The sequence below is a fragment of the Cebidichthys violaceus genome, unplaced genomic scaffold (genome assembly GCF_023349555.1).
Source record: "Cebidichthys violaceus isolate CVI_PGR_0920_01 unplaced genomic scaffold, fCebVio1.0.p SCAF_26, whole genome shotgun sequence".
NCBI classification, from domain to species: domain Eukaryota; kingdom Metazoa; phylum Chordata; class Actinopteri; order Perciformes; family Stichaeidae; genus Cebidichthys; species Cebidichthys violaceus.
In genome coordinates this window covers 2,767,565-2,782,353 of record NW_027176439.1, presented here as the reverse complement: position 1 = coordinate 2,782,353, position 14,789 = coordinate 2,767,565, and the positions used below count along the sequence as shown (strand labels likewise).

Genomic DNA, 14,789 nt, shown 5'->3' with positions numbered 1-14,789 from the left:
AAACCGTATGTTACCAAACTCAGCCGTAAAGCCAACATGGACGAGAAGTCCTCGAAACGATTAGTAACCATTTCCATTACAACTGGGCAAACTGAAGATCATGTGACATGATTGACAGCTCCAGAAAAGCAACTAAATGGACCCTGTGTGCAGATTGCTTTGTCAGCAAAAAAGTACAATCGACTTCCAATAAAAGTTGATATTTGCGTACTGGAGATAAAACAATGAAAGATGCAAACGAATTACGGACTTTAAATTTGACTGTATAAACAGAACTATGTAACGTGACAGATGAAATGAAACTACACATTCTCCCACTTTCCACATGTGATGGAGTACATGAGTGTGTGGGAGGGGCGGTTCAATCTACCAGTCGGCTTTAAAAAAAAACCTAAAATAAATCTCCTCTCTCTCTCTCTGCTTTTGAAGATCACACATTCACCCACGCCGAAGCAGCGAGTGGTCCCAGGCAGAGAAGTCGTGCTCCATCACGTACCTGCAGGATGAGAACGAAGTAGTCGACGGGCTTGCCCCCTCTGGTAGACGTAGTGATGGGGCGAGCGCTTGTCGCCGTCGTTGAACTTGATCTCCTGGATCACGTCGGGGGTGGCGCAGGATTCGCAGCAGCACCTTGTCTGAGATCTGAGACGGGCTGAACAGGCTCACCTCTGCGAGAAGAGAGAGGCGAAATAAAAACTTTACTGCACTACAGCATAAAGATTAAAAGAAAGACATTTCTGGAGATGCACCAGCATCATGTTTTGTGCCGAGTGCTATTCACTGATCCAAGTGCCTATTAAGTGAGTCATTCATTGCCTTTGTCTGACAAGACAAACAATGAAATATTGTAAACCGGAGTGCCAAGTACATCGGTCCTACAACAGATGATTGTAGCGCAACATGTTTCTAGGCATAAACTTTGCTTTGAGTTAATTCAAAGTATTACACGTATCGAGTACAATTCAAAAGTACATTCAGGAATCTTGTGTTTTAAGTGACATAAATGGACATTACATGACTTTATGATGTATTTAAAAAAAAAAAATCAGCAAAGTACAAAGTGCTAAAAAGAACAGAAACATTAGGAGTGAGAAGAGACGTCTTGGTAACACTTTCTATGACGTATCATAATACTTTATAATTGCTGACATTTGTTTTGGCAAGCATCATTGTGGCTTATAATCCCCAGAGTTGTAAAACATTATCTTTTCATAATGCATTATAATTACTGGTATAATGCGTTCTAATGTGATCGCGAAGTTAATATGAGCGGTCATTGTATGCTTTAAGTCAATTTAAAACTATAATTAGATCTATGCAACATATATACATATACATATATATATATACATACATATATACAATATATATATAGATAGATATATATATGTATACATACATATATACATATATAGATATATATCTATATATGTATATATATAGATATATATATATATATATCTATATATATCTATATCTGTATATATATATATATATATATATATATGTATATATATATATATATATATATATATATACACAGATATATATATATATATATATATATATATATACACAGATATATATATATATATATATATATATACACAGATATATATAATATATATATATATATATATATATATATCTGTGTGTGTATATATATATATATATATATATACACAGATATATATATATATATATGTATATATATATATATATACACAGATATATATATATATATATATATATACACACATATATATATCTGAAATGACAGACTAGTCTAACAATATAGTTAGACTGGTGACATGTGTTTGGTTTACATGCATGTCTCACTGTTGCCGGCCAGGCTGTCGCAATCCGAGCTCAACCATAAAGAAGTGCCTTGGACCCCACCCAGACGGAGAACAAAGAAAACGGTTCACCCTGCAAACAAAACCCTCAGCAACACACGGTGAGAGGTGAGGCGTACACGACCAATGTCGAAATTCATCATCGAAAAGGGCAAACAAACTCCTTTCATTGTGGTTTACATATTAAGAGAATGAGTTCACCTGGTTTACAATTAAAAAAAAGAAAAAGAGAACTGTGAGCTTCTGCTGGGATAAATGTTCCAGGACATCTCAACGATTTTCAAATCACTTTCACAGCCCGTACATTTTATATCTTCCTGGTTTCTTAACGTCTTTTTTTTCCAGCTCCAGATAAATATAAATCATACAGACTGTTGCAAAACACACATGTGCTTAACTTAATCTAATGAAGCATTCGATGAGCATTAGTTTGCACATACAGGAATTTGATTTTTCATTAGTGCATGACAATAAACACAGTGCAACAGTATAAAGATGTCAAAATAATTAAAAAAATGTACAATAGACTATGATAAACAAACAAACAGTATAAGAGTAGGTTCAAATATGCCTGGTATTAAAGTGTTAAGTGTGTATTTATAGTGTACATTATGAAGACTTTAAAGACTTTGTCTGGAAAACGTCTCTCAAGATCAGTGATACTCCAGATGGGCCCACATCAGATATCCACAGAGATCAGACACAATCTACGAAGCTAAAGATCATTGATGTGAACAAGAACAACAACGAAACAAACGGAACAGAAACAGGAGAGCAGCAACTTCCTGGACCCAAAAAAGGAAAAATCCCATTCCTGTGTAATGAGTCAAGACAGAAAAATGAAACCGTCATCATCCTGAGGAAAGAAGAAACAGAAACAGCAGACAGTGACGTTACGCCATGCAGAGGAATGAGACTCTGCCGTGCTCTCCGTCTGTGAGAGGAGGAAGAAGCTACGTCATGCTAGCAGCTACCGCTAACCCACTCCTGGCAGAGCACATCCGCTCACGCTCGCCAACCCCGGGCGGATTGCAACACGTTCTCCAGTGATTTGCAGCAGTGTCGAGGCGTCGCGTCCAGCTGGCAAAGGCCCAGAGTCGTCTTGTGGCGGTGAGCAAACAGACTGCTCGGATCCTAAATAGACCTTCCAAGTAAATAAACACGTGTAAACCTCCTCCGTGGTCTGTGTGGACCTGCTTTGCTCGTCAGATGGGCGACATGACAGAATCATATTCATGTTGTGGCTCCATATCGAGGACATATGTTTAGTGGTGGAGAGAGTATTCAGATCCTTTACTCAAGTAAAAGTACTACTGCCACACTGAGAAAATACCGTAGTACAAGTAAAAGACCTGCATTCAAAACCTTAGGAAATACGCAAGTAAAATACAAGTACCTTTAAGAACAGTTGGTTTACAACAAGTTCTACTGGCTGTGTGTTAGCAATACTACGATGAGTGACTGAGTGTGTGTGTGTGTGTGTGTGTGTGTGTGTGTGTGTGTGTGTGTGTGTGTGTGTGTGTGTGTGTGTCCATCAGTCTGTTCCCCACCTGTAGCCAGGAAGCGATGGGCGGCCAGCAGCAGCTGAGGAGAGATCTTCACTTTTGATTCGCTCTCGCCTTTGAAGGCGGAGAAGTCTCTCTTATTCTTATTGGGCACCACCTTTTTCCTGTTGCGGTTATCAGCTGAGAAGTGACAAACACAAACACACACAGTTATTGATCACAAACGAACGTACAGTTAAAAGCTCAAACGGTGCATTCAGTCAGCAGAGTGAGGCCACTGTTGCTTAATCTTGTGACCCTACACCAATGTCTAAATACATCAAAATTACTATTACAAGTAAATAAATACATAACGTTCAAAAGTTTGGAATCCTCTGAGACAATAAGCTTGATTCAGTTCAGTCAGACGTCTGAGCGGACTGCCCTCTACATGTCTGATCGCTCTGTGCTGCGTTTAGGTTGCAGAACGTCCTCTTTACAAATAGATGTATTGTGTGTCAAGGATTCGTTTTGTACGTGGAGAACAAAACGCTGCAGAGGGCCCAAAAAAAAATAGATGAAAAATGAACATTTAGAGCCCAGTTTCACTGTTAATGATAATGATTGAGGGTCACTTACACTTTTCATTCGCCTTCTTTTGATGCCAAAAGTACTTCAAATGTGAATTAATATACTGTTTTATTTGTCCAAATAGTTATAATTGATGAGAAAGAAGAAAAACATCAATAGAACATCTTAGTCCAAACTTTTATACGGTGGTGTAACAAAGACTGAGGCGTAAAATGATCTTCACTGACAGTAAAGAGACGTGATAAACAAAAGCCAAACTCACTGTAAAGGTCCGACTCATCCAGAATCTCCGATTTGATGATCTCCTCGATGACGTCTTCCAGGGTGACCAACCCCAACACCTCGTAGAAGGGATCTCCCTCGCCCTCGTTGTTCACCTTCTGGACGATGGCCAGGTGGGATTTTCCTGAAGTGGAACAAAGAGAGTCATGAGTGGAGGGGGTGGGGGTGGGTGGGGGGGGGGGGGGGTTCCAGCTGATTACGCCGCCTGTCTCCCAGACAAGTACACAAGAAGAACAGGACCCAAAAGGTCTACCCTGATTACTCTTCTCCATGTTGAGAGAACACAGTGTGTATCAACGATCAGAGGAGTTAAATATATCAGCAATCTACCGCATGTGTATCAACGCATCGAGCACGAGGGGGATGGGACGAGCAGTTGCATCAGTTGGTGGAAGCATCGTGAAAGTAAGCGATGAATAAATGAAACAGAAAGAGACGAGGAGAAGCAGATGGAAGCCGAGCCGATATTTTTCTGGTAAATTAACTGTGGCAGCCATCGCTTCTGTATTTCTTGTTCCTCTGGCTCATTTTGGGGGGAGGAAAAAAAAAAAGAAGCTGCAAATGAATAAGTAGAACCTTGATTTGTAAAGCATTTAATTCACTTGATGAACCAGAAATAAACCGATGCGAACATTACTCCAGAAACGTCTTCTCTGGATTGATTATCCATAAAAATGTATCGCTATATAAAATGACGGATCATTTTAATCTCTATTTCAATGCTTACTTCTATAATGAAAGTTATACAGCTTTCAAAATAACTTTTATTTGGAAATGTTTTATGAGATATGGAAATACACTGAACTGTCCATTAGGCACACATACGGGTTAATCTGGGGAGAAACATTCAATGTAAACAATGAAAAACATTCAAATGTCGTCTCTATTTCTTATATTAATACGGTCAACTGGCTGGTCTAATGAAATCAGGGGAAGCACTTAATATCTATTACACAAATCGCATCGCATTCATTCTGATGTTAATATTTATTTTCATGTGATGAACGGATCCAAGTGAAACTTGGGGGGGTTTGGCTTGGCTCTGAGCTAGTCCTGCACTAAACAGCAGCCTAAGGGATGAAGGGGCTCGACAACAAGGGCAACAGCTTTGAGAAATTGGCAACCAAGTCTTGGCTTTGATGGCAACCGCTTTTTATCATGTAAGAAAAGAAAGCAACCCCGGTCTCTTGAGCTGAATGTGAGAGAGGATTCTGACAGACCGGAGGTCGTCCTCCTCGAGAGTCGAGACGATGGACAAGCTGAGAGCAGGGGGGGGGGGGGGGGGGGGGGGGGGGGGGATCAGCACAAAAAGGTCCAGAAAATTGAAAAGGAGAGAACGGAGGAAAGAGCAACCAGCGACTTGATGGATTCATTTTTGGGTTAATCATTGAACAGCTGCACTGCGGGTGAGGTTGAGGGTGGACACGATAACTAATAACACTTGAGATTCAAATTCTGTAAAAGTCTCACATAAAGCACAAACTCCAAAGAATTTAGCTTGGTTACTGTATTAGTTTCAGCAACTAAAAAGCTGACGCCTGGTTGCCAGAATGACAACAAACCTGTAAAAGTTAGTCAAAGAGATTGATAACAAACTGAAAATGTACTGGGGGATATCAACATGAACGTCATGTCAGATGCTTCAACGTTGCCTCAGTTTTATTCGACATCTTCTTAAAAAATGAAACAGCCTTTAAACTCTATATATTCGTAGCAGGAGCCTTCGTAGATGGCGTTCGAGCTACGAGCGCTCACAAAAAGGAGTTTACGCTCAACGCGCCGTTCGTTGCATTATTCTCCGAAGCCCAAAGACGAGGTGCAAAGAGAATTTACGGTGGAGAAGCAAGAAGACACCGAGTGTAAGCGGTCCACAATGCATCGGAGGATAGTGTAATTATCTGTGAACTCATATCTCATATTCATGGACCAATAAGCCTTTGTACAAGCCCTGAAAAGAAACCTTTTCTGGTGCGTTCACCTCACGCCGGCTCCACTACGAGCTTCATAGTCATGCTCACAAAGTTCATAATCTTTCAGCACATTATGTATTGCAGAGCTGAGGCTGTTCACCAATCTATTTATTGATATAGAGGCATATTTGCAGAATAACTCTTGGGTTTTTAAATCCCATTACAGCTGTCGGTCAGTCGTAGCCACACGCCGCCGGACTCGTGGCGCCATGTTTGTGTGTTTACCACAAACCTGGCCGAGCCGCTCCATCATTCAAACAATCGTATCACGATGGACTCCCGTCTGAAAGCAGCTCCGTTCTCACAAACAGCCTGTTAATGAGTACAGGTCGTTACGGTTTGGGGTTGGGTCCGGACTTTGGCCACGAGCGTTACCGTACAACACACACACACACACACACACACACACACACACACACACACACACACACACACACACACACACACACACCGCTGAATTCTTCACATGACAAACTGTTCAAAGTGCAGATGGACGCACCCAAGAGGACATCTGAGGGTTTGGTCTCCCCTCCACCCAGACACAACGTATGGGAATACACATGTAAGCCACTAGTTTAAAGTATATACACACACACACACACACACACACACACACACACACAACTAAGATATTGGATTTGAAATGTATGACGGGTGAGATGTTTTGGTTGCTAAATATAGGAGGAGCCGTCTTCACTGTCAGTCAAAATAGAATCTAAAAAAAGCACCTGGCATCCCATTCTCCCCCGAAACAAAGAGCCATTAAGGTTGTGCTGAAGCATAAAACAAGAGAAGAAGACGACGACGCAGAGCGACCGGGAAACCCTAAAAAAAGGGTTTCCCGCCATCGACGGCCTTCGTTTCCAAAAGCAGAGCAGCAGATCAATGGGATTTACAAAGAGCTCATATGACCACGCGATTAAAAGAAGACCAAAGGCTTTGAGTGTTTCGTCTCCGTTATGTATGTGTGTGTGTGTGTGTGTGTGTCTGTGTGTGTCCTTGATGTCTTCCTGCGTGTGCAGGCAAAGTGGGCACCGCCGGCACGATGACACAAACACCCCTCCACACACACACACTCACTCTCTCTCTCTCTCTCTCTCTCTCTCTCTCTCTCTCTCTCTCTCTCTCTCTCTCTCTCTCTCTCTCTCCTCTCTCTCTCCTCTCTCTCTCTCTCTCTCTCTCTCTGACCTTGCTGGGTTTTACTACGTGAATGGCGCAGAGGGACTTTGAGGAACCCGTTTCCCACAAGGCCGGTTCGCCTGTGAGAGCCGGCGATGTCCTGACGTGAGATGTCGGCGCGGGTCGGATGAAGTTCTGTATATTTAGTCTGGACGCTCGAGAGGAAGCAGCAGCGCTGGACAGTCATCGTTTGGCTGAGTTACAGTTCTTATTACGACATGAGGGAGGATTAGTTTCATTTCAAGGATCTGTTCATGAGAAACTTCCCAGCAGAAACTGGTGTTTTTAAACAGCTTACTTTGTCTGACAAAAAGTCAGTGATAAAGAAAAAGAAGAGAGGCAAACCAACCTTTGAGCTTGAGAAGCTGTGAACAGCAAAAGTTTGGTGTTTTTACTAAATGAATGGCTTTTATGAGTCGATCAACTGTAATTAATCAACTCATTGTTAAAGCCCAACGTGGGGTTCAGTGTCTTACTCGAGGACACTCTATGTAGACTTAGGCTTCCAAGAAGAAACTCGATCGGGACATCGCTAACTGCGACCGTTAATTCATGGAGACGAGCACCTTGACGGCCGCACGTTAACTGGTCTGCATGAAACACGGTGCGTCTGTAATGAGGTGCAACACCCTTGAGATGGGCCATGTGACGCACAGGACACCTGTAGCACACACGCCACAAAAGGTCCATTGACTTTCACTTAAGTGTTCATCTCTTAAAATGTCCTCTTAAACACCTCAAATCCTCAGGAGGTGCAGCATCAGGACGTACGTCACACGAGGAAGGAGTGGGATGATGTCATGGGACGAGGGAGAACTTTAGTCGACGGTGTCCTGCAGCGAGAAAGCCTCTGAACGCATTCATTAGCCGATTGTTGTTCATTCCGCACAAGATCACTGTGGCAACAAAAATGGAGACATCATGTCATGGAAAAGGCACTCTGTGTGTGTGTGTGTGTGTGTGTGTGTGTGTGTGTGTGTGTGTGTGTGTGTGTGTGTGTGAGAGAGAGACCTCTCCCTGTGGTGCTGAGTCAATATTTCAGAGGAAGTAGGCCCCCGGGGGACATACTTACCCCCAGTTACTGGAGAATCACTTGAGAGTCTATTGGCTCCTTCAGAGCGCACGCACACACACACACACACACACACACACACACACACACACACACACACACACACACACACACACACACACACACACACACACACACAGAAGTTCAGCCAAGTACAGGCTACTTCATGCATTCAGTGTCTGACCTGCGTCCGCAGAGTTTATAATTAAAACAAACCCACAGAGCGGCCGAGCTCCTGCGCGTCTGAGATGTGTGTGTGTGTGTGTGTGTGTGTGTGTGTGTGTGTGTGTGTGTGTGTGTGTGTGTGTGTGTGTGTGTGTGTGTGTGTGTGTGTGTGTGTTTCGGTGCTCACACAGAAACACACACAGATGTCACTTATCAAACTGACAATCTGACGTGACAGGACAGTGGATATATATTTTGGAAATACAAAATCCGTCCCTCCATCCATCGCTCTACCGTTCTACACGCTGTGAGCCGCCTCGACTGCTTATCTCTGACGTCACTTTTTTTTTTTAATATCAACGTCTTTAGATTACTAATCCTTCATTAACTGATCTCAGCTTAGCTTTATTTGTTTTTTTTGAATATGTGTATGTTTTGGATTTGACTTGGATTCTTCTTGTCAAATCCAAAACATTTGACTTGGATTCTTCTTGGAAGTTTCATTTTACTCATCGTTTCAGCTCTAAATCTCTCTCTCCATCCAACTATTTATTATGTTTTTATGATCATCCGAAGCATTTTGTGCTTAAAAAGAAAGAAAAAAACAAAACAACCACAGATTTGATCCATAACTATGATACATCAAACTACGTGAGAGCGGAGAAGAACAATTTGCGAAAAACAGGAACCGAGAAACACGGTGACCTTTAGTCACAAACGGTAAACTCTTCAGGCTGCAGCTTCTCTGCTCTCTCGACGTTCACCAGGAAATGAACACCACGTTGTCACACGACACCCTCAGCGTTTCAGCTTTTCTGGGCCGATGTAGTGGTTTTCAGTTCAGGGACGGATCCGCGTCGAGTCCGACCCGGTATGGTTGACTACCTGCTCACGGCTTTGAACGCGTTTCCAGATCATCATATACTGAACACAGAGATATATATATATATATATATATATATATATATATATATATTCCCAGCGGGTCGGGTGACCTTGCAGTCTGTTTCTCTGCCCTGTGGCTCTTCCGTCACCGGCCTGTTTGTTGACATGAAACATCGGCGACAAAAGGCCGAGGGGGGGGGGGGGGGGGGGGGGGGGGATGAGTCTGTATGAGAAAGGAATGCCATGCCACGCATACCGCCCACGCACAAAAAAAACCCCAACCGGCACGGACCACGACCACCGACCGCAAAGCACCGTGCAGGGATGAAACAAAAACGCATGGCTGCAAACATGCACGTAAACGCAGAGCGCACACACGCACACACACACACACACACACACAAACAAACAAAGGCCTGTTGTGTGGGACGGGTCAAGCTCTTCCAACCTGTTTTTCCAGTTAAAACTGGAGCTCCGTGCAGACAGAGCTACTCCGATCATAAGGGACAGTCGGGCTGTAAAGAAAAGGCTTCTCAGATTCATTACCGATTGTTTTAGAAACACAAAGGACGTCCCGGTATCGACCGTCGATATACGCTCACCCCTTTTGGCTCCAAATTGAAATATATATCTGGTTATGGCACCAAAACTGGCCCTGTAGCCAATAAAACCTGGAACTAAAACGGCTCTGCTCATCCAGGATACTTGTTAACATGAGAGGAATCTCCCCGATGAGAAGATATCAGGCCCAGTGTTATGTAATATCATGTGCGGCACAACAAAATAGACAGCTGTCTGTGTGTGCTTGTGTTCGGGACATCAAGTCATTAGTGCTGAGCTGCTCTTTCGTCATGCTGACTGATATCATTATGGCACACTAGTCTGGAAGTGTTGCTGTGACACACACACACACACACACACACACACACTAAAAGTTGAAGTTGAGAGGACTGCTGTGCGCCGTCAGCACTTCAAGCTACAACGACTGAACAGGAAGAGAGAGAAGCAGCAGGCGGCTGATAAGAAGAGAGAGAATCGTCTGCTACTGATTTTTTTTTTTCAGCTGCTGATTGTAGCTTAGACGAAGAAGAGTAGAAGTCCACCCATGTCTGGAGTCGGCCCACACTTCCCAAAGCATCCAGGGCTGCAGGTTGTCATCGTTGCGGCGTACAATAGTGATAATTAACCGGTCATAAATGTCAAGGACGAAACTTTCCACCTCAGTTGTTTTAAGACCAGATGGACGAGAAGCTCTTAAAGGGTTTAGAAAAATCTAAATAATCTGCGATTCAAACTCCATCTGCTGAGGAAGACGGAGTGACAATCAATGAGAAAAAACGTGCTGCTTCTTGTAGACGAAAACTTTATAACCTAAAAATAGCAGCAGACGATGTAAGAATATATTTTGTTCGCTGGCGCTGAACCGGTGTAAGACATAAAAGAAGTATCTGTGTGAGTAGAGGTTTGTCTTTTACATTATGAAGTGTCTTCAGAAGATGTCACACGCAGCAGTGACAACGAAAAACAGCTGGTCAAAGACCCAAAATCAATCATTCAGGTTTAATCTTCCATAAATCAAATCAGAGCCGGAGCGACGGAAGGGGGGGGGGGGAGTCAGCTGATGTGAGAGTGAGCGAATGTTTACGCTCGCTGACTCAGCAGAACACCTGAAGGGTTGGTCTTAAAAATAGAAAGTCAAACATCCGTTGACACACACACACACACACACACACACGCACACACACACACACACACACACACACAAAACTACCAGTAGAAAAAGGCCAGCAGCAGAGAACGCTGTTGGGATCCAGCTGGCCGGTTAGGTGGTAGATATTTAGTGAAAATCTTTAAAAACGCTGCAGCTGGTGCCGAGTTTCTCTTTGGTGATGTTAGACCTCTTCTTCATTTTGACTTTTTGAGGATGAAACACGCCAATGTCAGCTGAAGCTGTTGTTGCTCAACTGGGGTAAATGTGTTTTGCAGCAGAGCACCAGTAAACAATGGCAGTACACACATATCAGACTGGACAAGCTAAAGCTTGTAAGTGCATGGGTGCAAAGTAACAATTACCAATTCATTTTGTCAATACTGTACGTGTCATGTGACCAAATTAAACCAAAATTCCACAAAGCTTTGTACCTCAAATTTGATAAGTTTCAGATCCAAAAATGTCAAACGTGAGACTAGAAGTAAACTTTTTTACGGTTCACACGTTGATTACAAAATGTCCAAAGTGATGGAAGAAAACAGGAATATTGTGGAGAGGTGGGCAGGGTGATGCCACCACAACATACACCCTGAATCCATGAACAACTATGGGGAGCGGACAACAACTCTTAATTCTTAATTATTAAAACAAAGCATGACGCCACAACTAAAAGGCCCATTCCTCGCCTCAAATACATCCCTCATACATTTTATGTATGAGGGATTTGACCATGTTTTCCAGGCTGTTCAGTTAATCCGGAAGATTCTGGGTTTTGCGAGTCCTCCCGTGTTTTCACATGATTGGCACGCCGCCAGCTCTAATGTGAACACGGCGCTCGTTACACAACAAGAACTGCTTTCTGCAAAAATTCTCTTTCCTGCCGCAATGAAGACTATTATTGTTTTCATGTTTTCATCACATTCAAAATCGCTGCCAAGAATGAGTCAAACTGCTCTCTCCTTGACAGACGAAAAAACTGAAGAAGACAAGAAGAAGAGGACAGGTGGGCAGAGACATGGTAGAACATACCAACGGCAGAATAACTGGAGAGAGAGAGACAGACACACCCATTATACAAAAGAGGAGTGGAGGTTCAGGTCCTCCCTCACATGAGACTGGCTAACCTTTCACTCAGAGTTGTAAATCTCTTTCATACATTGAAAAGAGGAACTAACAATATTCCTGGTCGCTGGCTTCTTACAGAGTCAGGTTCACAGATTAGAGCTGAGATTAAGAGTTCAACTGGAGGGACGTAGTAAACCACAGCGTTCTGATGTATAGTAAACGTAGGGAGTGTCACAAGCTCGGCCTCATTAGTAAAGGGAGTGCGTTTGAGCTGTCAGGACACATGATGAAGCCAACGGTGGAGTATTGATTAAATACAGAGGAGACAAAAGAGGGGAGGGCGAGAAAAGAAACCAGAAAAGCAACATCAACTGCACCATCCTCGAAATGTGATGTTCTCACAAAGTCAAGAAATGTTCTCTTCATGGCGTCCGCAGCGTAACATAAACGTGAGCGCCTGCAGGTCAGAAGACAATGAGATTAAGGAACAACACTGTTCCTCTTTGTTCACTGTTACAGTCATTATAATGCTAGAGCAGCATGTGTGTACATTCAGTGTACCTTCGGCAGCTAGCGTAGCATTGACGTGCTAATGCTAGTTGTGCTAACGTACTCTGCTAACGTTAGCGCCACAGGGGTTTTTTTTTTTGTTACGTAGAGACGTAACGTTCTAGAAACTTCTCTCAAGCTCTCTGTGTAACGGGTGTCACTACTACACAAGGTTTCACATGACTAGCTCCAAATCCACTAAACCAGCCTGAACATGGAGACAATCTGGAAGTGCTGCATGAGAGTCTGTGGAGCAGAGGTCAGATGATCAACGGTTTAGTTTACTAAATACACTAAAATACAACAAAAAAAAAAGGCCATCATGCGGTTCCTTTAGGGCTTATTTTCATCGTCGATTAAACTGTTGGTTATTTTCTCGATGAATCGATTAATTGTTCAGTCTAGAAATTGTCAGAAAACGGTGAAAAATGGCCGATGAGTGTTTCCCGAAAACCAAGACTGCCGTCATAGAAGAGCAAAGGAACCAGAAAACATCAACATTTAAGAGACTGGAATCAGATGATTTTGACTTTTTTTAATCTTTAAATCGAACAACTATAAATAAAATAGTTGGCGATTCATTTAACAGCTGACGACTAATGGATTACCCTTTGCAGCTCTAGTTTCCAGAGGACGAGGGGATGTTGTCATCATATGTCATTTAATCCACTAATTGTACAGTATTTATCTCTAGTATTGACCTGCTGAGAAGTTTTTAAAATATATTTATTGGCCAGAAAAGTGTCCAAACACTGATGACCAGCAGACACTGCAGACGGTCCTGACGACCACAAAGAAAACAACAAGCTGATTCACTTCCTGAGGGCCTGGATGCGTTTAGTCTGTTCGTCTTAGACCTGCGTACTGAAAGAAGTGTAATAACCACTTTATTACAACTGAAATATCGACAAAAATAACTAGAAAGCCCAAACAACACTTGATAATAAAGGATTGTTGCATCAGTGATTTTTAAGGAACCACTATGATGAGAATCGTGGTCACATGACCAACACATGTAAACAAGTCAGCACTACAGGGTTGCTGTTAACATGGTTATCTTAGAGACACCCACCGACTTTAACGAGTATCATCACCAGGAATAAATCTGTATAATTTTCTTGATTAAAGAATAATCATTCAGTCCATAATAATAATAAAAAAGCCCCATTTTAAATATTAAAATGTCTTTGTTTCATCCAACTAGGAGCCCAAAACACAAATATATGTGTTTAATATCACAGAAGACATTTGGACAGCTGGTGCAAGTAAATTTTGGGCATTATTGCTAAAAAAAAATTGGCACTAATCAGTTAATCATTTCAGCTCTTTGTCCAATTCAATGATATTCTACACGTTTTGTAACACAAATGACAAAAATAGTTCATTTGAGAAATAAAATTACCGTAGAAAACAGTTTGTTGTCTTTTATACTACTGCCGCACTGTGTTTGGGCTGAGCCTTCATCATCCTCATCACCATCAATATGAAACTAAATGGTGTAACTAGTATAAAAAGACACAAAGGAAACAGTGTCGTACGAGTTGTTGTTGCGTTTCCTTCGATCCTATACGGTCAGGATTCAAAGAGCCCGAGGACAACGCGCTGGCAGGCTGATGCACTACGCTGCTGCTCAAGGGTGCAGCATGTGACGGTCTGTTGACGGAGTGTGATGAGCCTCCAGTGGATTCATGCTTCACTGCTGTGTTTGTCTAAATGATGCCCGATGTCCAGACAGCGCATGAATTCAAAAGCGCCCTGCGAGTAACGACGAGTAAACACGAGGCACAAACTGATGCCGTCGGCATCTTTTTGGGATTCTCGTAAATGTCAGAATGCTCTTCAGCTTGTTCCACTATTTACCAGAAACCAAACCCTCTACATTTTATATATAGAGACACATTTAAGAGAGCGATACACTATTTTCTTATTTCCTCTCTTGATGTCTGCGGTTACTATTTCCTGCGCTGACAGCCATGTGTG

General features: G+C 42.5%; 1 protein-coding gene across 1 annotated transcript in view; it reads right to left on the bottom strand.

Annotated features, from left to right (window-relative positions):
- Window positions 1-430: 430 nt before the first annotated feature.
- LOC137879779 (novel protein similar to human and mouse cyclin M4 (CNNM4)) overlaps window positions 431-14,789 on the bottom strand; it is a 19,398-nt gene continuing 5,039 nt past the window's right edge. The window contains 5 exon segments of the mRNA XM_068720669.1: window positions 431-532; window positions 534-605; window positions 607-668; window positions 3,407-3,541; window positions 4,194-4,337. Of these exon segments, the coding sequence (XP_068576770.1) occupies window positions 431-532; window positions 534-605; window positions 607-668; window positions 3,407-3,541; window positions 4,194-4,337 (515 nt within the window).